This window comes from Oncorhynchus kisutch, linkage group LG17, assembly GCF_002021735.2.
Source record: "Oncorhynchus kisutch isolate 150728-3 linkage group LG17, Okis_V2, whole genome shotgun sequence".
NCBI classification, from domain to species: Eukaryota; Metazoa; Chordata; class Actinopteri; order Salmoniformes; family Salmonidae; genus Oncorhynchus; species Oncorhynchus kisutch.
The window spans coordinates 34,267,381-34,289,313 of NC_034190.2; the positions used below are offsets into that span (position 1 = coordinate 34,267,381).

A 21,933-nucleotide genomic window follows, 5' to 3' on the forward strand; every position below is an offset into this window, starting at 1 on the left:
CTGATTCTGTGGTTGAGCAAGGCCAGATTACAACCAACTAGTCTCTGATACAACCAGGCAAAGGTTGCACTGCAATTATTTTTCTTCAGAGAGGGCTCATCTTCTTTCCCTCTCCTCTCATCCTCTGCCCCCCCCCCCCCCGCCCCCCCATCTAGCTCAGGCCACTGCAGCCTTCCAGGCACGATACTCAGACACCTTCCCCACCAAACTGTGTCTGCAGCTGAAGATCAGGGAGGTGAGGCAGAAGATCATGCAGACAGCCACACCTGGAACCCCCGGAATCTCTGAGCCCGGCGGGTCAACAACAGGGGTCATAGGTTCAATGGACTCCGCCTCGGCCGCCATCGGCTCCTCCAATACCAACACTCGAGATGGTACAGGGACGGGGCCAGGAGAAAGAGGGCGGAGTCCCGAGGAGCCCAGGAATGTGGGCAAATTGTAGGAATGGAAAGAAGGAGAGATGGAAAGAAGGAGAAAAGCAAGAGAATAGAGAAGGTGGAGAGAAAGTGTCAAAAGAGAGAGAGGAGTGTTGTTGTGTCCCACAGCATGTCCTTGTACATGTAGTCACAGGACATCAGTTTCACTTCGGCACAGTTCTGTACTGGCTGTACCCTCAGCACATTTGTAGTTTGACGCAGAACATTCTGTGGTACACACCAGTGGAGGCTGGTGGGAGAAGCTATAGGAGAGGGGGATGGCTGGAATGGATTCATTGTAATGGCTGGAATGGAATAAAAGGAACGGAGTCAAGCACGTGGTTTCCATATGTTTGATACCGTTCCATTTATTCCACTCCAGCCAATACAATGAGCCCATCCCCCTATAGCTCCTCCCACCAGCCTCCACTGGTACACACATTCTTACTGTCTCTCTCTCGCGCACACACACCCCACCAACTCAGACTGTTACTCTTGGGTGGCAGTCACGAGCACTGTCACACAGATGTACACAATGGCACTTTGTAACAATTTGTGCGGATTCAGTTTGCAGCCCTCTGTTGCCATTGACTTCCCTCCCTCCACTCCTCAGCACAGTGGTTGGGATGTATCCAATGTAACATCCACTGAAATTCCACAGCCCCTCTATGCTGCAACAACAGACAGCACTGAACTGGACACACATTGCACACACACAGTCTGCCAGTCAACTCAACACTCGCCTGACCAAGCCTTTGGCCTGCACAGTTTTTAGAGATTGGAGAAAGTGAGTCAACCATTGGCTCCCGAAAAAGGGAGGCTGGACTCAGCGTGACCATTGACCAATCCCTGGCCCAATCAGTAATCAACGTCACAGACAGGCTGAGTTCCTATTGGCTGGAGAGGATATTGTATATTGAGGTTTCCCCCCTTGTGGACGCCGTTATGAGATATGAAATATGTAAAGCTTGAAGGGTGATGCGTGACAAAGCAACAAACTCAACATTGGTTGGCTGTAAACGAGCACAGAGAAAGGCTGAACGAGACAAATCGTCCATTCATTGGTCAACTCAAGAGGCTGCGGATTCCACCAAGGAAGCCGGAAGCAGATGATGTGACATGGCTCACTTGGCTCCCAAGTGACAGTTGACAAGCAAAAGTAGATTTATAACCAACGTCTAGGAGTCACCCAGTGGATATGTTGCTTTATCTTGTATTGTTGCAGTGGAAATAACACGTTTTTTCTGTGGCCTGTTTTCTCTCTTGTGGCTCTCATTGGTGTTTCTCCAGCATAAACTTATATAAAAGGGGTTTGGAAACAGCCCACGCAACCCCTCTTCTAAATTTTACTTTGGGCCATTCCCCCTCTCCCATGACTGCTCAGTAGACACATAGAGGAGGGGGCAGGCAGTTTGTTTTTAAACGTTGAAATCAGGTGTTTGCACAATGTGTGGTCTTGTGACTGCAATTTAAATCAGGAAAGTATTATTTTTAGAGATTGTTTCTTAGAAATAACCTTGTTGTTCAATGTTATCAATCCCCCCTTCTTCCATTTGGAGCCCCTTTCCCCCTTGCTTCCTTTCCCTGCCCCTCTAACTAACCAAGTGTTGTTAGAAAGTGCCCTTAAGCACTGGTCCAGGGTCAGTTCTGTTACGTAGCTCAGGATGGCTCTGGTTAGAGTTTAGTTCAGGGAAAACAGATCCTAGACCAGCCCCGTAGGGCATTCTCTGGAGCCCTCTCTCTTCCCTCTCTGCCACTTTATTTTTTTCCTTATTAAATGGTGCAATAGGACATTTGGAATGGGTGGGTTATGTGGGTCTGTGCCATAGATATTTACAGTACAGTCAGAAGACCCATTCTAACAACTATGGCATAAGAAGAACTCTCTGAGATTGCTATATTTGAAGAGATAGAGCATAGCTAACTAACTAAAGTCAAAGACATTCAAATAGCACTTTTTGCCTCTTCACTTGTTTTGGGAAGAGTTGGGGTAGTTATGGGTGTACCTTTATTTCTCTGTATACAGTTGGATGTGTGAAAAATATCTATATTTCCATATGTGCATATAGATGTTGTGTGTGTGTTTGCGCACATGCATGTATGGACTCGGCCACACCCTTCACATACCATACAATAAGACATGATCAATCATATGTTCTTCACATATACTGGAGGCAGTATTTTTTTATACAGTCACCAGGACTATTATATGCCACCTTGACTGTTATATTAATGAGATAGTCCAAGATCAAACGCATAGAATTTATCAAAGATTTGTTGAGTCTTGCAAAGGTGAGGCCTGAAATGATTCCGTGAACATGCATGTGCGCACGCAAACACACAGACATACATACACACACACACACGAATGCGTGTACACTGTATGATTGTGCTTAAAATAAACTGTCCATACCTTGGAGAAGGAATTTTAGAATGAGAGAGATGAGTGTGAGCTCATAAACAGGCATGTTGACCATGTGCAATATTTCTAAGCAAAATAAACAACTAAATATTGAAAATATTAAAAGACCTAACACAATATCCTTGGTCTTTGACTTTGTTCTGAGTCAGATTAGTGAATGTGAGTGTGCTGGTTTGATGGAATCCATCTCTGTACAACTGACCCAAGATTCTAACGGAAGTGCCCCTGTAAGGTCGGTAATAACAAATAACTACTTTATCCTATGTAGATGTTATGCCTGAAGGTTGAGCGAGTACTGATACTTGAAATGATGACTGGAAGAGAATCTGAATTCAGAGAACGCGAACCTGTGACTCCCCCACACAGTCGACTATGGCTGCTTCCACGAAGTGAAATCCTCAGTATTTTGAGATTCCCTTTGTTGATTGATTTTCTATACACAAGTAGACATGTCACAGCTGTCCATCAGTCATGTTAAAGTGGGATTACCTGCAATTACAATGTCAAGATCCTTCCTGCCAAGGCAGGTGGAGATATGAACTCAATCTCATGCTCGTTAGGGACTGCGGTTGAAAATTAGCCGGTTGGCTAAAACCGGCACTTTTACTGAAATGTTGATTAATGTGCACTGTCCCTGTAAAAATACAAATAAATAAACTCAAACTCGTCAATCCAAAACTTGGTGTACCAGACCATTCAGAGATCTTGGGCAGTGTGTTGATTTAAAGAACCAATACCTGGGTGACACTATTTGCTTGTCCTTTAGTTGACATCAGGCACTACATTTGAGTCACTTTCCACTTCTGACATCATTGTTGTGAACTGTGTATTTGCCTCTGAAACAGACACCTGGGTTCAAGGCCAGGTCAGGAAACCCCCCCGAATTTGCTAAAATGGTGTGAGAAGTGGGAGGGCTCTGCTGTAAGGCCACCAGAGGCATGTGAAGGGTATTGAAATAAATATTAAGGATTCGTTTTTAAGTCTGCTATTTGGGATTCTTTACCTACCCCCCCCCCCCATTGAAACCTTAACTATAACCCCATTGAAATGTAAAAATGGTTACAGTTAGGGTAGGGACGTCCAAAGGATGCCGGAAAGCAATGACCCTTATTTTATGTGAAATTCTTACTCTTATCTAAAACATAATGGGATTTGTAGTTTTCATGTCTGTACTCCCTTTCGTGTATACATTATTTTTACTGTCACGGTAGAAATCAAGAAATCCCAGACGGAAGCGCCACCTCTGGTGAAACTCAACACTGTTATTTTAGCAGTGTAGTTCTATGGGTATTTTCAAAGACAAGGGAACAGTCGTGAGCCACAGCCAAATCGAACTTCATTTCCCAGGAGAAAATGCAATTTGTCAGTTTCTACTGTCTACGAGCTCAGACAGGCAGTGCAAGGGAGGACTCATCGGAACGGTGTCAATTCTGTCTGTTTTACAACGATTATTGCATTTGCATTCAAAAGAGGCAACATTTAAACTCACTTGGTGTGAATCTCTAGCCCCCCGCCCGCTACCCTTGCACAGAGATATGAGCGGCAGCGGGCGGCCCAGAACTAGCTCGTTTGCTGAGCCACAAAGTAATCCCGGAGCCGCTGCAGCATCCACCGGATCAGCCGCTGCGGTGGGGAGCAGCACAGGAAAGACCGGGGTCCAGCAGGCCTCGGGGAGCAGTTCGTCTGGATGCTCAAATTTAAAGCTGGCCAGTAAGTTTATTATGATGTGTTTCCTGAAAAATATTGCCTTGGATGATTGAAAGACACACATTGTAGCTACAGTCCAGTGTCGTAGCGAATGTGGTCAATTTTGCACGATTGCCATTGTTGTTGTAACGTTAGTTAGTTTTTAAAAAACGAGTTAGCTAGTTAACTGCCTTGATTAACTGTCGTTGTCTGAACGGTTGAGTTGTCAGTTAGCAAACTAGTTACTGTAACTTGCTAACCCACGCCAAAAACTAAGTAATTCGCGTTAGCTAGCTAGCTTGCTAGGTCTAGATTAGTTATACTAAACAAAAATATTAATCTAAAAAATTAAAAGATTTTACTGAGCTGCAATTCATATGATTGAGGAAATCAGTCAATTGACAAATTCAATAGGCCCTAATCTATGGATTTCACATGACTGGGAATATAGATATGCATCTGTTGGTCACAGATACCTTTAAAAAATGGGCCTCGGGATCTTGTCATGGTATTTCTGTGCATTCAAATTGCCATCGATAACATGTAATTGTGTTCGTTGTCCATAGCTTATGCCTGCACATACCATAACCCCACCACCACCACGGGGCACTCTGTTCACAACATTGACATCAGCAAACTGCTTGCCCATACGACGCCATACACGTGGTCTGCGGATGTGGGGCTAGTTGGGCAAACAGTCGAATTCTCTAAATCGAAGTTGTAGGCTGCTTATAGTAGATACATTATCAGCCAACATCTCTGGTGGACATGCCAATTGCACGCTCTCTCAACTTGAGACAACTGTACATTGGCCTTTTATTGTCCCCAGCACAAGGTGCACCTGTGTACTGATCGTGCTGTTTAATCAGGATCATGATATGCCACACCTGTCAGGTGAAAGGAGAAATGCTCACTAACAGGGATGTAAACACATGTTGTGCACAACATTTGAGGATGTGTGTATGAAACATTTCTGGGCTCTTTTATTTCAGCCCATGAAAGATGGAACCAACACTTTACATGTTGCGTTTATATTTTTGTTCCGTGTATATTAGCATGCTAGCTAATTAATGACCTCGCGGTACCATACTGTAACGCTAGCTAAATATAAAGAAAGCATAAGCAACATAAACAACCTTAGCTACGTGTGCTAAGGCATGCCAGCTAACTTGTAAGAAGCAGCTATAGCAGATGGATAACTAGCATCTCAGATCGGTTTTAGATGGCTATGTGGTAACGTTAACTAGTTTACAAGGAGATTCAATCTAGTTAGCTACAGTAGTAGTAGTGCTTTTTATGTTTTAACAAGCAAACGAATCAGTGATAACTAGCTAGTTCAACAATTCTTTACCTAACGAGCTAGTTACGTGACACTAAAAACGACAGTATTAATTGAAATAAATATTGCATAGGCAAGGTAGCCTAATTGTTTTAACAAGCAAACGAATCAGTGATATTATTGCATAGGCAAGGTAGCCTAATTGTTTTAACAAGCAAACGAATCAGTGATATTATTGCATAGGCAAGGTAGCCTAATTGTTTTAACAAGCAAACGAATCAGTGATAACTAGCTAGTTCAACAATTCTTTACCTAACGAGCTAGTTACGTGACACTACAAACGACAGTATTAATTGAAATAAATATTGCATAGGCAAGGTAGCCTAATTGTTTTAACAAGCAAACGAATCAGTGATAACTAGCTAGTTCAAACAACAATTCTTTACCTAACGAGCTAGTTACGTGACACTACAAACGACAGTATTAATTGAAATAAATATTGCATAGGCAATAGGTAGCCTAATTGTTTGTTCATAACGGCTGACAAGTAAGTAAGCTAGCCAGAAAACAACTAGCTTTGTGCTTCCCAACACTGATTCATGTTAAGCACACCCTTACCTATTGTTCAAATTAGGTCGATAGTGGATACATATCTATCCAGTAGCTCAGATAAGTAACCAGCCTAGAAATAAATCTCTAGTTATACAGTGACTGTTAACCGGTGATACAGAACTTGATAAAAAGTGGTGAAACATGTAACTACTAGCCAGCTGTATAATATATTATGAGCTAGTAATTCTCCAAGAAGTAGGCTAGTAGATATACAGAAGGAAGGTGACAAGCTGAAATACTTGCTTACATAGCACATCAACAACTTCCATGTGTCCTTTGCACATGTTTTTTTTTGTTAGAGCATGTTTCCACTTTGTGCCTTGTAGTGGACATTGGAATTGGATGGCTTTATCCACCATGATGATCAATGTTTGTCATGCAGAGTACATTTTGTTGGCTGTGGATCTGACTTTTCCCAGACCTTCTTCCCCCTGACTAAAGGTCTCGAAGCTTCAGCGTATGTGCAGATCACGTTCTGCACGTGTGTCTTTACTGCACAGATTTGTGGTCCCTTGCACATTTCTCACTGTCAACGGTGAATGATAATTTTTCAAGTTTTACTGGTGAAATGTCCGTATGCGTTTAGATCTCCCTGAGTTAGTGTTATTTTCGCAGTAGCCTGCAGTGTTGTTTTGAGTGATGTACAGTGAGCGAATTTTGCCTGTCTTACAGTAACGTTATTCTATGCTATTATATTCGGTTCTGTTAGTATTCTACCTATCATTGTGTGATCTTGCAGACATTGATTCAGCTTTTATCCATCTTTTATTAAATGACCTCCATTTGCCAAAGTAGCCTGTTCTCTATGGCTAGAACAGAGACTGTGTAAAGTAGAGAATAAACACATGCGCAGAAGCTTTGGGGTCTTTAGTCCGGAGGAAACCATTTCTGGGGCAAGTCTGATCTGCAGCCACATTGTATTATATGTGATGATGAAAGTTGGAGCTCAAACCTAATGGTATAAGTCAATCTTGGTGAAACACTAAGCAAAGATGTGGACAACCGGACATGCTGATGCTTTTGAAATGGTGAAGCGGCGTTCCAAATGATGACCGGTCACCTTTTTTGTCAAGGTTTTTTCATGCTTCATGTGGGACAAGTCATTAAGATTTATGTGGTTTGGATTTGACACTAGCAAGAATATAGGCTACTGGTCTAGCCGTTGATTGCGTTTGACTAAGTGAACCAAAGTTGAATTTTGTCTCAGATCTCTGGTATTTATTGCACAAGTTCACAGGTCCATAAATTCAACCATTTCTTTAAAAACAACTCCCTCTATTTCTGCACATGAGGGTGTGGAATTGATACACCTGGACATGTCATTCTGCAGGAGCACACTATTATGTCATCACCATGGTGATTGTGCACACACACACACATCATTTGTTTGTGGGAGGCTGAGTGATCTGAGCAGAGTTCGAGCGGGGTCATTCTCCGTGCAAAGTGCTAAGGTCTCCAGTTCAACCAGCCAACTGGCCCTGTCCTGTCCTCATACAGGGAATGAATCTCACATGCGGTAGGCCTGCCTCAGAACTCTCTGTCCCAGGCCACCAAACACACAGTTGTTTGAGGTGGCCTGTAGGTAACCGTTGTTTTGAGTTCAAGTGTATTGGATGAGATCGATGATGGGCCTATTGGAGGATCGCAAGTCTCGTGTTCCTTAGGTCAAATGATGTTCAAAGGAGCACCCGTTCCTCCAACAAGGCAGGCGGCTACTGTAGTGGTTACACAAACACGAGGTAGTTAATAACACGAGCCCTGGGTTGAGTTCAGTAGGACATTCAGTAACTCATTTTTCAACGACAAGTCATTTATTGAAACAAGTCTAGATGGTATTTCACCCACTTTAAAAAAAAATTCTCCTTACTTAACATGACCCTGTAGGCCCATTTTCTATGCTGAGTAATTGCTTACTCTGCCTGTTTTGGCTATGTAAAGGCCTATTATCATTTGCCCTAAATGCTGTCAATGCCATAAGCCTCAGATATATATTTTTTAAGAGTCTAGAAGTAAGGAAGTCAGTGAGGGTATGTGACAAAGTAGCGGTGGGTAGAGCATTCCGACCCATGCCGTCACGCTGTTGAAGGCGGGGATGTTAACCACTACACCACCCCAGGCCAAAAATGTCAATACACTTGAGCCCTTGTTTACGTAGAAATTAACCATATATTAGCAACAATGTCCTTGGTCATGTTCATTATGTCACACCGTAGCAAAACAGCTTTTCTTAGAGTTCAGATAATAGGCCTACAACCCCGTTTTGGTCTGTTTTCTTCAGTTTTGTACCTACTGAATGAACAAAACCCTCTTAATCTCCTCTATTTCAAATCTGAAAAGAGGACCATTTTTTTGACACGACTTGTGTCCTTGTTTCCCAGGGGACAGTGGGAAGGTGACTACGGTGGTGGCCACATCTGGGCAGGGTCCCGACCGCCCACAGGAGGTGTCCTACACGGACATCAAGGTGATTGGGAATGGCTCTTTCGGTGTGGTGTACCAGGCACGCCTCATCGACAGCCAGGAGATGGTGGCCATAAAGAAGGTGCTGCAGGATAAGAGGTTCAAGGTATGGCGGCCAGTCTCTTGGAGAAATACAGCCTTGTTGTCACCCAGAGTCACATTTGTTTATTTTCAAATCTGTAGCACATAATTTACAATGCATTTGGAAAGTATTCAGACACTTGCATTTCCACATTTTGATATGTTACAGCCTTATTTTTTTTAAAGTAATGTTTTTTTTCTTCTCTTCCATTTACACACAATACCCCATAATGACAAACGAAAACAGTTTTTTAAAAACAGACACCTTATTTACATAAGTATTCAGACCATTTGCTATGAGACTCGAAATTGAGCTCAGGTGCATCCTGTTTCCATTGATCATGCTTGAGATGTTTCAACAACTTGATTGGAGTCCACCTGTTATAAATTAAATTGATTGAACATGATTTGGAAAGGCACACACCTGTCTATATAAGGTCCCACAGTTGACAATGCATGTCAGAGCAAAAAGCCATGAGGTGGAACAAATTGTCCGTAGAGTTCTGAGACAGGATTTTATCAAGCATTGAAGGGCCCCAGGAACACAGCGGCCTCATCATCTCCATCGTTCTGGAAGAAGTTTGGAACCACCAAGAGTCTTCCTAGAGCTGGCCGCCCGGCCAAACTGAGCAATCGGGGGAGAAGGGCCTTGGACAGAGAGGTGACCAAGAACCTAATGGTCACTCTGACAGAGCTCCAGAGTTCCTCTGTGGAGATGGGAGAACCTTCCAGAAGGACAACCATGTCTACAACACTCCACCAATCAGGCCTTTCATGGTAGAGTGGCCAGACAGAAGCCATTCCTCAGTAAAAGGTACATGATAGCCCGCTTGGAGTTTGCCAAAAGGTACCTAAAGGACTCTCAGACAATGAGAAACAAGATTCTCTGGTCTGATGAAACCAAGATTGAACTCTTTAACCTGTGTGCCAAGCGTCATGTCTGGAGGAAACCTGGCACCATCCCAAAGGTGAAGCATGGTGGTGGCAGCATCATACTGCTGGCATCTTTTTGAGCGGCAGGGACTGGGAGACGAGTCAGAATCGAGGGAAAGATGAACTGAGCAAAGTACGGAGAGATCCTTGACGAAAACCTGCTCCAGAGTGCTCAGGGTCTGACGGGGGTGAAGGTTCACCTTCCAACAGGACAACAACCCTAAACATACAGCCAAGACAACGCAGGCGTGTCTCTGAATGTCCTTGAGTGGCCCAGCCAGAGGCCGGACTTGAACCCCATCGAACATCTCTGGAGACCTGAAAATAGCTGTGCAGCGACACTCCCCATCCAACCTGACAGTGCTTGAGAGGATCTGCAGAGAAGAATGGGAGACACTCCCCAAATACCGGTGTGGAATGTTGTCCCACTCTTCTTCAATGGTTGTGCGTTGTTGGATATTGGCGGGAACTGGAACACGCTGTCGATCCAGATCATCACGAACATGCGCAATGGCTGACATGTTTGGTGAGTATGCAGGCCATGGAAGAACTCAAATAAAATTCTATTGGTCACATACACATGGTTAGCAGCTGTTAATGTGAGTGTAGTGAAATTCTTCTAGTTCCGACTGTGCAGAACCATCTAACACGTAATCTAACAATTCCACAACTACAGTGCCTTGTGAAAGTATTCGGCCCCCTTGAACTTTGCGACCTTTTGCCACATTTCAGGCTTCAAACATAAAGATATAAAACTGTGTTTTTTTGTGAAGAATCAACATCAAGTGGGACACAATCATGAAGTGGAACGACATTTATTGGATATTTCAAACTTTTTTTAACAAATCAAAAACTGAAATTGGGCGTGCAAAATTATTCAGCCCCCTTAAGTTAATACTTTGTAGCGCCACTTTTTGCTGCGATTACAGCTGTAAGTCGCTTGGGGTATGTCTCTATCAATTTTGCACATCGAGAGACTGACATTTTTTCCCATTCCTCCTTGCAAAACAGCTCGAGCTCAGTGAGGTTGGATGGAGAGCATTTGTGAACAGCAGTTTTCAGTTCTTTCCACAGATTCTCGATTGGATTCAGGTCTGGACTTTGACTTGGCCATTCTAACATCTGAATGTTTATTTTTGAACCATTCCATTGTAGATTTTGCTTTATGTTTTGGATCATTGTCTTGTTGGAAGACAAATCTCCATCCCAGTCTCAGGTCTTTTGCAGACTCCATCAGGTTTTCTTCCAGAATGGTCCTGTATTTGGCTCCATCCATCTTCCCATCAATTTTAACCATCCCTGCTAAAGAAAAGCAGGCCCAAACCATGATGCTGCCACCACCATGTTTGACAGTGGGGATGGTGTGTTCAGGGTGATGAGCTGTGTTGCTTTTTATGCCAAATATAACGTTTTGCATTGTTGCCAAAAAGTTCAATTTTGGTTTCATCTGACCAGAGCACCTTCTTCCACATGTTTGGTGTGTCTCCCAGGTGGCTTGTGGCAAACTTTAAACAATACTTTTTATGGATATCTTTAAGAAATGGCTTTCTTCTTGCAATTCTCTTCCATAAAGGCCAGATTTGTGCAATATACGACTGATTGTTGTCCTATGGACATAGTCTCCCACCTCAGCTGTAGATCTCTGCAGTTCATCCAGAGTGATCATGGGCCTCTTGGCTGCATCTCTGATCAGTCTTCTCCTTGTATGAGCTGAAAGTTTAGAGGGACGGCCAGGTCTTGGTAGATTTGCAGTGGTCTGATACTCCTTCCATTTCAATATTATCGCTTGCACAGTGCTCCTTGGGATGTTTAAAGCTTGGGAAATCTTTTTGTATCCAAATCCGGCTTTAAACTTCTTCACAACAGTATCTCGGACCTGCCTGGTGTGTTCCTTGTTCTTCATGATGCTCTCTGCGCTTTTAACGGACCTCTGAGACTATCACAGTGCAGGTGCATTTATACGGAGACTTGATTACACACAGGTGGATTGTATTTATCATCATTAGTCATTTAGGTCAACATTGGATCATTCAGAGATCCTCACTGAACTTCTGGAGAGAGTTTGCTGCACTGAAAGTAAAGGGGCTGAATAATTTTGCACGCCCAATTTTTCAGTTTTTGATTAGTTAAAAAAGTTTGAAATATCCAATAAATGTCGTTCCACTTCATGATTGTGTCCCACTTGTTGTTGATTCTTCACAAAAAAATACAGTTTTATATCTTTATGTTTGAAGCCTGAAATGTGGCAAAAGGTCGCAAAGTTCAAGGGGGCCGAATACTTTCGCAAGGCACTGTACCTAATACGCAATAATGATGCAATGTTTAGTGGGGGGAGTCTCCTCTTTATCAAAGTGGGGTTTGCATATTACCACAGGTGAAACCATGTTTTTGTCTGAATGCAGCTGTATGGACCCTCTGGGAAGAATCAACTTGGTTAAGCTTCTATAGTGTCCGTAGAGTTTTTTTTTTTTTTTTTTTTTTTTTGTCTGAAAATTAGAACCTAACAGTACATATGGATGACCGAGCGGCATAGGCAAGATGCAATAGATTGGTAACCGGGACATTTATAGCGTCCAGGAATTGTGTACAGATCCTTGCAACATGGGGACCTGCATTATCATGCTGAAACATGGGCACAATGGGCCTCAGGATCTCGTCACGGTATCTCTGTGCATTCAAATGGTCATAAAATAAAATGCAATTGTGTTCGTTGTCCGTAGCCCATGCCGTAACTCCACCGCCACCATGGGGCACTCTGTTCACAACGATGACATCAGCAAACCACTCGCCCGCACGACGTCATACACGTGGTCTGCCGAATTTTCTAAAACGATGTTGGAGGCAGTTTATGATAGCGAAATTAACATTCAATTCTCTGGCAGCAGCTCTAGTGGACATAAATGCAGTCAGCATGCCAATTGCATGCTCCCTCAATTTGCGACATCTTTGGCATTATTTTGTGACAACTTCATGATCATGCTGTTTAATCCGTTTCTTGATATGGCACACCTGTATGTCTTGGTGAAGGAAAAATGCTCACTAACAGGGATAAACAAATTTGTGCACAACATTTTAGAGAATTTTTGTTTTTGTGTGTGTGTGTATGGAACATTTCTAGGATATTTTATTTCACCTCCTGAAACATTGGCCTGACACTTTTTACATGTTTATATTTTTGGTCAGTGTGTATGTGTATATATCAAATGTTTGGACACACCTACTCATTCAAGTGTTTTTCTTTATTTGTACTATTTTCTACATTGTAGAATAGTGAAGACATCAAAACTATGAAATAACACACAGACTCATGTAGTAACCAAAAGTGTTACACAAATCCAAATATATGTTTGATTCTTCAAAGTAGCCACCTTTTGCCTTGACAGCTTTGCACACACTTGGCATTCTCTCAACCGGCTTCATGAGGTAGTCACCTGAAATGCATTTCAATGAACAGATGTGTCTTGTTAAAAGTTCATTTGTGGAATTTCTTTCCTTAATGCGTTTGAGCCAATCAGTTGTGCTGTGACAAGGTAGAGGTGGTATACAGAAGATAGCCCTATTATGGCAAGAACAGCTCAAATAAGCAAAGAGAAACGACAGTATCATTACCTTAAGACATGAAGGTCAGTCAATGTGGAAAATTTCAAGATTTAAAAAAAAGTTTCTTCAAGTGCCGTCGCAAAAACCATCATGATGAAACTGGCTCTCATGAGGACTGCCACAGGAAAGACCCAGAGTTACCTCTGCTGCAGAGGATAAGTTCATTAGAGTTACCAGCCTCAGAAATTGCAGCCCAAATGAATGCTGCAGAGTTCAAGTAACAGACACATCTCGACGTCAACTGTTCAGAGGAGACTGCGTGAATCAGGCCTTCATGGTCGAATTTCTGCAAATGAACAACCTCTAAAGGACACCAATAAGAAGAGACTTGCTTGTGCCAAGAAACACGAGGAATGGACATTAGTTAGACAGGTGGAAACCTATCCTTTTGGTCTGATGACTCCACATTTGAGTAGGTGAACGGATGATCTCCGCATGTATGGTTCCCACCGTGAAGCACGGAGGAGGTGTGATGGTGTGGGGGTGCTTTGCTGGTGACACTGTCAGTGATTTATTTAGAATTCAAGGCACACTTAACCAGCATGACTATCACAGTATTCTGCAGCGATACGCCATCCCATCTGGTTTGCCCTTAGTCCCACTATAATTTGTTTTTCAACAGGACAATGACCCAAAACACACCGGCAGGCTGTGGAAGGGCTATTTGACCAAGGAGAGTGATGGAGTGCTGCATCAGATGACCTGGCCTCCACAATCCCCCGACCTCAACCCAATTGAGATGGTTTGGGATGAGTTGGACCGCAGAGTGAAGGAAAAGCAGTCAACAAGTGCTCAGTGTATGTGGGAACTCCTTCAAGACGGTTAGAAAAGTGTTCCGTGTGAAGCTGGTTGAGAGAATGCCAAAAGTGTGCAAAGCTGTCAAGGAAAAGGGTGGCTACCTTTTGAAGAATATCAAATATATTTTGATTTGTTTAACACTTTTTTTTGTGGGGGGGGGGGCGGGTTAGAAAAACCCTTGAACGAGAAGGTGTCCTAACTTTTGACTGGTACTCTATATAAATCTGGTTTTTAACAGACCATAACTCTGAGTCTGCTTTGGGGGCTATTGCCATAGAAAATGTAGTATTGTGATACTGTATCATGGCAACACTAAATTGTCTTATCCTTTATGTCATGAGATGAGGAATATCCATTTTTGGATTGGTCTCGTAAATTCCTATAATGTTATGAGTAGGCTATTTTGTTTTTCTGAATACAGGACACACCTTTTGTCATTTTAGAAGAAACATTTCCATATGACTTTGTGGGAGGAAATTTGTATTTGTAGCCTACGTTTTTCTGTGACCGAAATGGACACTTTGCCTTCACCTTACTGAACAAACACATATCCCACGCATTGTAAAGATCAATTCACTTACAGGGCAATTAGAAACCCTTTTCCACTGTTCAATTCCAGAACTGTGCTTTTGTTTAATACCTTTCCCATGCAGAACCGAGAGCTACAGATCATGCGAAAGTTGGACCACTGCAATATCGTGAGGCTGCGCTTCTTCTTCTACTCTAGTGGAGAAAAGGTAGGTTGCCATCCATTGTTTTTGGCACACCTTAATGCAGAAATGAGAATGCTGAGGACCTGAGCGGTCTGTTTCCTCTTCATACGAGTCATTCTTCCCACTACAAAGTTGGGATTTTCAAAACGCATGAATAACTTGAGTACATATCGAGTTATGACTGGTGCAGTCATTTGGCGTATAATGATTGTCTGTTCTTTCCCCCTTATACAGAAGGATGAGGTGTATCTCAACCTGGTGCTGGACTTTGTCCCGGAGACCGTGTACAGGGTGGCCCGGCATTTCAACAAGGCCAAAAGCATCATTCCTATCATTTACGTCAAGGTAAACTCCCTCCCTTTCTCTTTCATTGTCCAACTTTCGCTTGCCTCAACGTCTTTTCATTAGACTTTGATTGTCTAGTATAAGTCATTCAACTATGAACTATACTTTTTTTACTCTCCCAAACAGGCTTGGCATTGACACAAAATAACCCACCTTATTGATTTGTTTATGGTTCTAATTGGTCTACGTCGGCCATTTTGTGTCTCCTTAGGTGTACATGTACCAGCTTTTTCGCAGCCTGGCCTATATCCATTCCCAGGGTGTCTGCCATCGAGACATCAAACCCCAGAACCTGCTGGTGGACCCTGAAACTGCCATCCTAAAGCTCTGTGACTTTGGGAGGTAAGCTGGTCAGGTATTTCCCATTTCCCTCCACATAGACGGTGTTTTATATACTATTGAACCGAAATGAATGACTGGTACCGAAATATTGAAGTAAACCTGGGTCATATGTGTCTGAATGTGTTGAATAAATGGGCTCAACCAGACACAATGTGAAACGATCCACTGATCCACTGAACACTGATCCAGTTGTATCCTTAGTTACAATCTCCTACTCACACCCTTTTCATTGTGTATTTTGCACATATTACATCCATTGCTGTTACCGTGCAGACACAGGGCTGCTTTTCTATAGAAAGTATACTGTGACCGTCTTAATTGTAAATCAATAAGTATAAATCTCCACCCCTCATTCATCGTGTTTATTAAGCACTGTATAACACAGTTTCCACCAAATGTCAATGGGTCAGGTGGTCTCATGTGGTCGGGTATAATCCTATACCACATGGTTAGACCTGCAGGGCTCAGTATTAGCCTCTACTGCTGAGCATCTACTGCTTATCGTACCAGCGACAACTGTTGCAGTGGGTAGAGATGAAAGTATTGTAACACGGCTCTATTAGAATAAACTAGACTCGGCTTAGAAGACTGCATTAGCTTAAGCTAGATTTAGGACTAGAATCTGTAACAGAGTGGATTGTGTTTTGTAGACCTTACCCTTTGCCAAAGCTTCCTTAAAAAATGTTGGGGCTTTAGGACAAATTGAGTTATTGCACAAGCGCACTTCACAGAGTAGGTGTTCCCTTATGCAAATATGCTAATAAATGCTAGAACACACCAATAGGATCTCACTAGCTCGTGCTTGGCTCTTCCTATCTCCTTGCTTGTTCTTCCCACTATGATTAATTTGCTCCCATTGGAAACAACAGGCTCTGTTCTATGTTGGGTTAGTTATAAAAAGTATTTGGTATTAGCCTAACCTAGACTTAGCTTAGAATACTATATTAGCCTAACCTAGACTTAGCTTAGGAGACTGTATTAGCCTAACCTAGACTTAGCTTAGAATACTATATTAGCCTAACCTAGATTTAGCTTCAAAGACTATTAGTCTAACCTTCAACCTCTGCCGTTTACCCTACCTTCAGCGCGAAGCAGCTGATTCGCGGGGAGCCCAATGTGTCGTACATCTGCTCGCGGTACTACCGCGCCCCAGAGCTCATCTTCGGCGCCACCGACTACACGGCCAACATCGACATCTGGTCGGCGGGCTGCGTGCTGGCCGAACTGCTACTGGGACAGCCCATCTTCCCCGGGGACAGCGGAGTGGACCAGCTAGTGGAGATCATCAAGGTGAGTAAATAGGAGGAATATGTGTTTGTATGTGTTTTACTTTACAGGGACAAAATATCCGCCATTCTGATTGCATACCAACATTAGGAGGACATTTGACTAATGAGAATGTTTTGTGTGAGTGGTGGGGGAAAGCAAGGGGAGTAATAATCAGTGATATAATTAAACAATAAGGCGCGCGTTGCATCGTGCCTAAGAACAGCCCCACGGCCGTCAGCCAATCAGCATTCAGGGCTCGAACCACCCAGTTTATAATAATCAGTGACGTGGGGAGATTCAAAATGACAACCATTGTACGCTACTAACTGTGTACTTGTATGTCTGCTTCTCAGGTTTTGGGGACTCCGACACGGGAACAGATCCGAGAAATGAACCCCAACTACACAGAGTTCAAATTCCCCCAAATCAAAGCACATCCCTGGACAAAGGTAAATGGTTCTAAAAAAATAAATAGTTATGTCAACCTGGTTATGTTTTTGTCTTTCAAGTAATGTCTTTATTTTTTTCTGAAACTGTTTCATGTTGTGTGTGTACCTGTACCTCCTCTCGCAGGTGTTTAAGCCTCGCTCCCCTCCGGAGGCCGTCGCCCTGTGCTCGCGCCTGCTGGAGTACACCCCGGTCACGCGCTTTTCACCCCTGGAGGCCTGCGCTCACGCCTTCTTCGACGAGCTGCGCCAGCCCAACGCCCGGCTGCCTAGCGGCCGACAGCTGCCCCTGCTCTTCAACTTCAGCACCACTGGTCTGTACACCATGTTGACCCCCTGACCTTTTTGTAACCCAAAAGTGGTTGATTCAATAAAAATTCAGGGAATCAATTGAAACTCCCATTCAAGAATTGAGATGTCCTTTTAGGATATCTACAATAGAAAGTTTCGAAATATATTTGTTTGTTGTCTATGTGTAACGTTGTATAGCTATGTGTTGGGGTGTTTAAAATTGCCACAGTTTTGTACCAGTTCTTTCTTATAAATCTAATGCTTTTTCCTATCTTTCTTTTTCTCTCCTATCCTTCCAGAGCTGTCAATCCAGCCCCAACTGAACTCCACCCTAATTCCTCCTCATGCCCGCGCACAGTCCAGTTCATCTGGTACGACCCCCCCCCCCCCCCAATCCCAAACATAGTAATTGGCTACCCATGTCACTTCAGTGCCACACAGTGGATAGAGTAGCTGTCAATCATTCATTCCCATATCTGCAGCTAGCGTCATGGAGTAGTAATTGGCTTGCAGACATAGGTTCGGTGGAGTTCTAGGCTAAATCCACATGAAATGAGGGAAATGGATAGTAAGATGACTGCTCTTACAAATGGCAAAAATAATGGCTCTTCCATTATCGCTTCAAATATTCTTTGTCCATGTTTCTGGTCATTGTAATCCTTTCTGTATAAGACAGCAGCCAACCAAAGGGGCACTAGCCTGAGAACCACACGTCTGTCTCCTTTATGTTTTAGTAACCACACCTTTGTGCATTGTAAATGTTTGTAGTCTTAAGGAGGTCCTCTATCTGGAAAATGTTTTCTGATCCGTTTTAGTTGAGGTCTTACTACAATTTGGCTGCGTAATGGCATATGTTTACAGTTTATACTTGACTAGCAAAAACAATCTGTTATACCCGTTCAAAATATCTAACACTGTCCTCTTCTGTACCACTTCTGTTCCTCTCTATCCTCTATCCCTCAGTAGATGGCTCTGGGTTAGACGGCTCCTCTCAGCACAGCTCAGTACCCGGATCACTCAACAACAGCACCTGAAACATCCCTGCAAACCCTCTGTCTGCCAGCCCCCCCCCCCCCCCCCCCCCCCCGCACACACACACTATATTGCTTCTTTCTACTTCGCTGCTTGTTATTCCTCCCCATTGGTTACAAACATACCTTTTTGTACTGTACATACATTGAACAAACCATTTATAGCGTTAGAGGGTATCATTAGCTGACAAGGTAGTTTTGTTACATTCAATTGAAACTAGATCAGCACTACAGGCAGAGTTCGACACTCTCACACACACACTTTCTCATGTATTGATGACACCTTAAGTATTATTCCACTCCCTGGCTGTATCTCCTTTGGCCCAGCTCCCTCTTTCTCTCTGCCTGTTTGTAACACTCATGTTCCTGCTGTTGAGGGTGGCATTCGAAGGTTCAGTAGGTGGGGCAGGTCCTCTCTATAATATATCTTTTTTTTTTATCAAGTTTTTTTTTTTTTTTATGTGTGTGTATTTATTTAACTGAAGACTTCATGAAGCGTTCTGCCACAGCCACACACAAATTCTACAGGAGTTTGTCTCTACAAGCTAGTTGAGGTGTTTCCCTGTTACAGTCATTTGTAGACAAATAGGATAAAATGGTTCTGGTTGCCAGATGGAGGGAGGAAGATGCTGTGTTTTGTTTTAATACATTTTATAAAATTATATTTAAAAAATATGAAATGACAGCTGCTTATTATTTTTTCATTATTTTTTTTATTTTTTTGCTTCGAAGGCACTGTGAATTTTTACATGGAAAGGGGAGGGTTCAAGTTTATAGTTGGTAGCCATACTTGCTAGCAAATTTCCAGTGTGTGTGTGTTGAGGATCTGAAGGAAAGGGTTTGACAGATGGTGAGGCTGGTGGTGTTCATGTGGAGACTGAGACATCCATGATTCACATCTGTGTAGCAGCATCTCTCAGACAGTCCCAAACTGAGCCTCCCTTTACTGTCCTTGGGAAGACAACCATCTATAGGACCTTCATTCCTGTATTTAAGACTGCTGTGGTAGTGAAATGTCACCTTCCTATTGGCTTCAATATATGGCATACCATAAAAAATATTGTATGGTGAGGTTATATGTTTGATTTCAAAATCTGGTTCTGGCTAATTTGGCACTCATGCATTCATAGCATGAACTCTCCAGAACTCCTGATTTGAATTTTTTTTTTTAAAAGTATATACACGCTGTGCTTGACGGCTTTAAAAAAAGCTCTGGAGAGTTTCACAGCACACTTGTTAGAATCTTTGTCAGTGTTGCACCCATCTAGAATGTAGAGGACCAAGGGATTATCAACTATGGGTTCAGCCATGTGGACATACATGTATCCTACATGGAGTAGCTGACTCCAGTTTGGACATTTGAAACAGACCATGATTCCAGTTCCGTTCTGTTAATTCTCAAATGGAGTCGAGGTCGTGTGTGTGTGTGAAGACGTGTACTCTGTTAACGGTGTAGTGTGGCCGATAGCGAGTTCATAGTAGCCCTACAGTCTTGTGCTTGTGGGAGTGAATGAGAATGAGTGAGAAATTGAAGCGGGTGAGGGAATGGCAGAGTTTTGTGTGTGTGTGATGATAATGTGTTGTTGTTCCATGTGAATAATCGTACTCCGAATCCAATCTGCACCGTTTTGAAAAGCCAGTGTTGTAGATTTAGATCAGTTCTCAGTACTGACCACTTGAGAGCTTTCTAGTACAAGCGTGTTATGATATTGTACCACCTCTACCACCCACTTGTAGAAACAACCGTCATATGTGCTGACGTTGATTTAAAGAACACATTTTTCCTCTTATCTCTCTGAAGCCATCTTCTTCCTGCGTGAAATGGAGCATATTGGTTTGGATTCCTTTTCTTCATCTTTTCTTCTCCCGCCCTGTAAATATCACCAACTTTTAATTTCCCCTCATTATTTTTATTACAGTGTTTTATTTTTCCGTTACTTGTTGAACTCGTCACGGACCACTTTCAGTTCCATTCAAAAGTCTGTAAATACAATCAGTTTCAATGGCCTGATTTCAAGATGTAAATACCCCCCCCCCCACACACAAAAAAGAGCACATTTTCCCTCCCTGTTTGTTGATGTCTCTCTCTCCGTCTCTCTCTGGTCGCGCGCCTCCATAACGTGTGATTGTACTGTGTCTCTCGGCTTTATTTATTACCTCACTTGGTGTTCTCGTGTAGGGAGAGGTTGAGGCACCGACTGTTTTGTGGGCATTATGTAGAGTGTTCCAGAATACATCTACTGTACTTGGAACTCACGACATTGGTATGTTTGGAAAGTTGGACTGAAAATGTTTGGTTGGATATATCCAGATTTGATCAGACTATATCTGTGGTACGATTCCAACTAATATATTTCCCTGTTTTAATTTTTTATTTTTATACCTGAAGTCACCTACGTACTGACCTTTTGACAGGGAAATGTGATTGTGGGCTATGAGTTTACCAGATAACCATTTGGCCAATGCACGGCCCCTGTACCATTCATTACAATGGGCGCCCAATGTAAGAGATTTAAATTGTGTGAAAGTGTCATGTTGTACTGCAGAGAAGCCATAATAAATGTTTTTAAAAAATACCCGCTGGATGTGAAGGGTAAACCTGAGGGCCTTCATGGCGACACGGGGTCGGATGGTGCAGCCAGCCTCCCTCCCCTGACAATGCCTACGCCCATCAAGGACAATTCCGACTTGCTGCTTTCAAAATGTCAGCCACGGACAAAATGGCTTATCAACCCCCCCCCCCCCCCCCCCCCCCCTCTTGTTCTGTGTGTTGATGTACATGCCTGTTTGCTGGTTTCATAACTAAATCTCAGCAGGGTCAGGCTACTAGCTAATTATACTAGAAATACCCTGTTCTGTGTATAGCAAACCAAGTGAGGTCACTTTTTAATGTTCTGTGAGTAAAATTGTTATCAGTAATTTTTCATTCCAATCCTGTTTCTATTGTATCTTCCTGGTCAGGAGACCTGGTGTGCTTTTGGGACAGAGGGAAGGAGGGAGAGAACCCAACTGTCTGTTTTTGTCTGTATGAAATGAGCTCATTTAATAAAGTGATAACTCCTATGAGCCCTTGTTGTTATTGTGTCAGACTGAGTAACATGTTTGAAACATCACTTTCACATGTCACCTTTTGGTCATTTTTGATAAAAGAACTAACATATCCTACAAAGCCAGAAGTATTGATTGTTAAAAGACAGCAGCTCCAATGG

The 21,933-nt window shown here is 42.9% G+C and overlaps 2 protein-coding genes across 5 annotated transcripts in view; both read left to right on the plus strand.

Annotated features, from left to right (window-relative positions):
* cica (capicua transcriptional repressor a) overlaps nt 1-2,957 on the plus strand; it is a 37,957-nt gene extending 35,000 nt beyond the window's left edge. For all 3 annotated transcript variants that reach the window (XM_031793637.1, XM_031793638.1, XM_031793639.1), the window contains exon 20: nt 156-2,957. In XM_031793637.1, coding sequence (XP_031649497.1) covers nt 156-442 — 287 coding nt within the window. In that variant the 3' untranslated portion in view covers nt 443-2,957. The remainder of the gene's footprint in view (nt 1-155) is intronic.
* Nucleotides 2,958-4,054: 1,097 nt separating this feature from the next.
* LOC109907543 (glycogen synthase kinase-3 beta) lies at nt 4,055-21,790 on the plus strand. 2 transcript variants are annotated; one of them, XM_020505568.2, is made up of 10 exons: nt 4,055-4,548; nt 8,794-8,981; nt 14,941-15,024; nt 15,235-15,345; nt 15,557-15,687; nt 16,773-16,977; nt 17,310-17,405; nt 17,530-17,716; nt 17,993-18,064; nt 18,657-21,790. In XM_020505568.2, exons 1-10 carry the CDS (start codon nt 4,122-4,124, stop codon nt 18,725-18,727), a joined length of 1,572 nt encoding a protein of 523 aa, XP_020361157.2. In that variant the 5' UTR covers nt 4,055-4,121; the 3' UTR covers nt 18,728-21,790. The 2 variants fall into 2 exon arrangements, with proteins under 2 accessions (XP_020361157.2, XP_031649500.1); XM_031793640.1 differs by having other exon boundaries at nt 4,121-4,548; nt 18,660-21,790.
* The last annotated feature ends 143 nt before the right edge of the window (nt 21,791-21,933 follow it).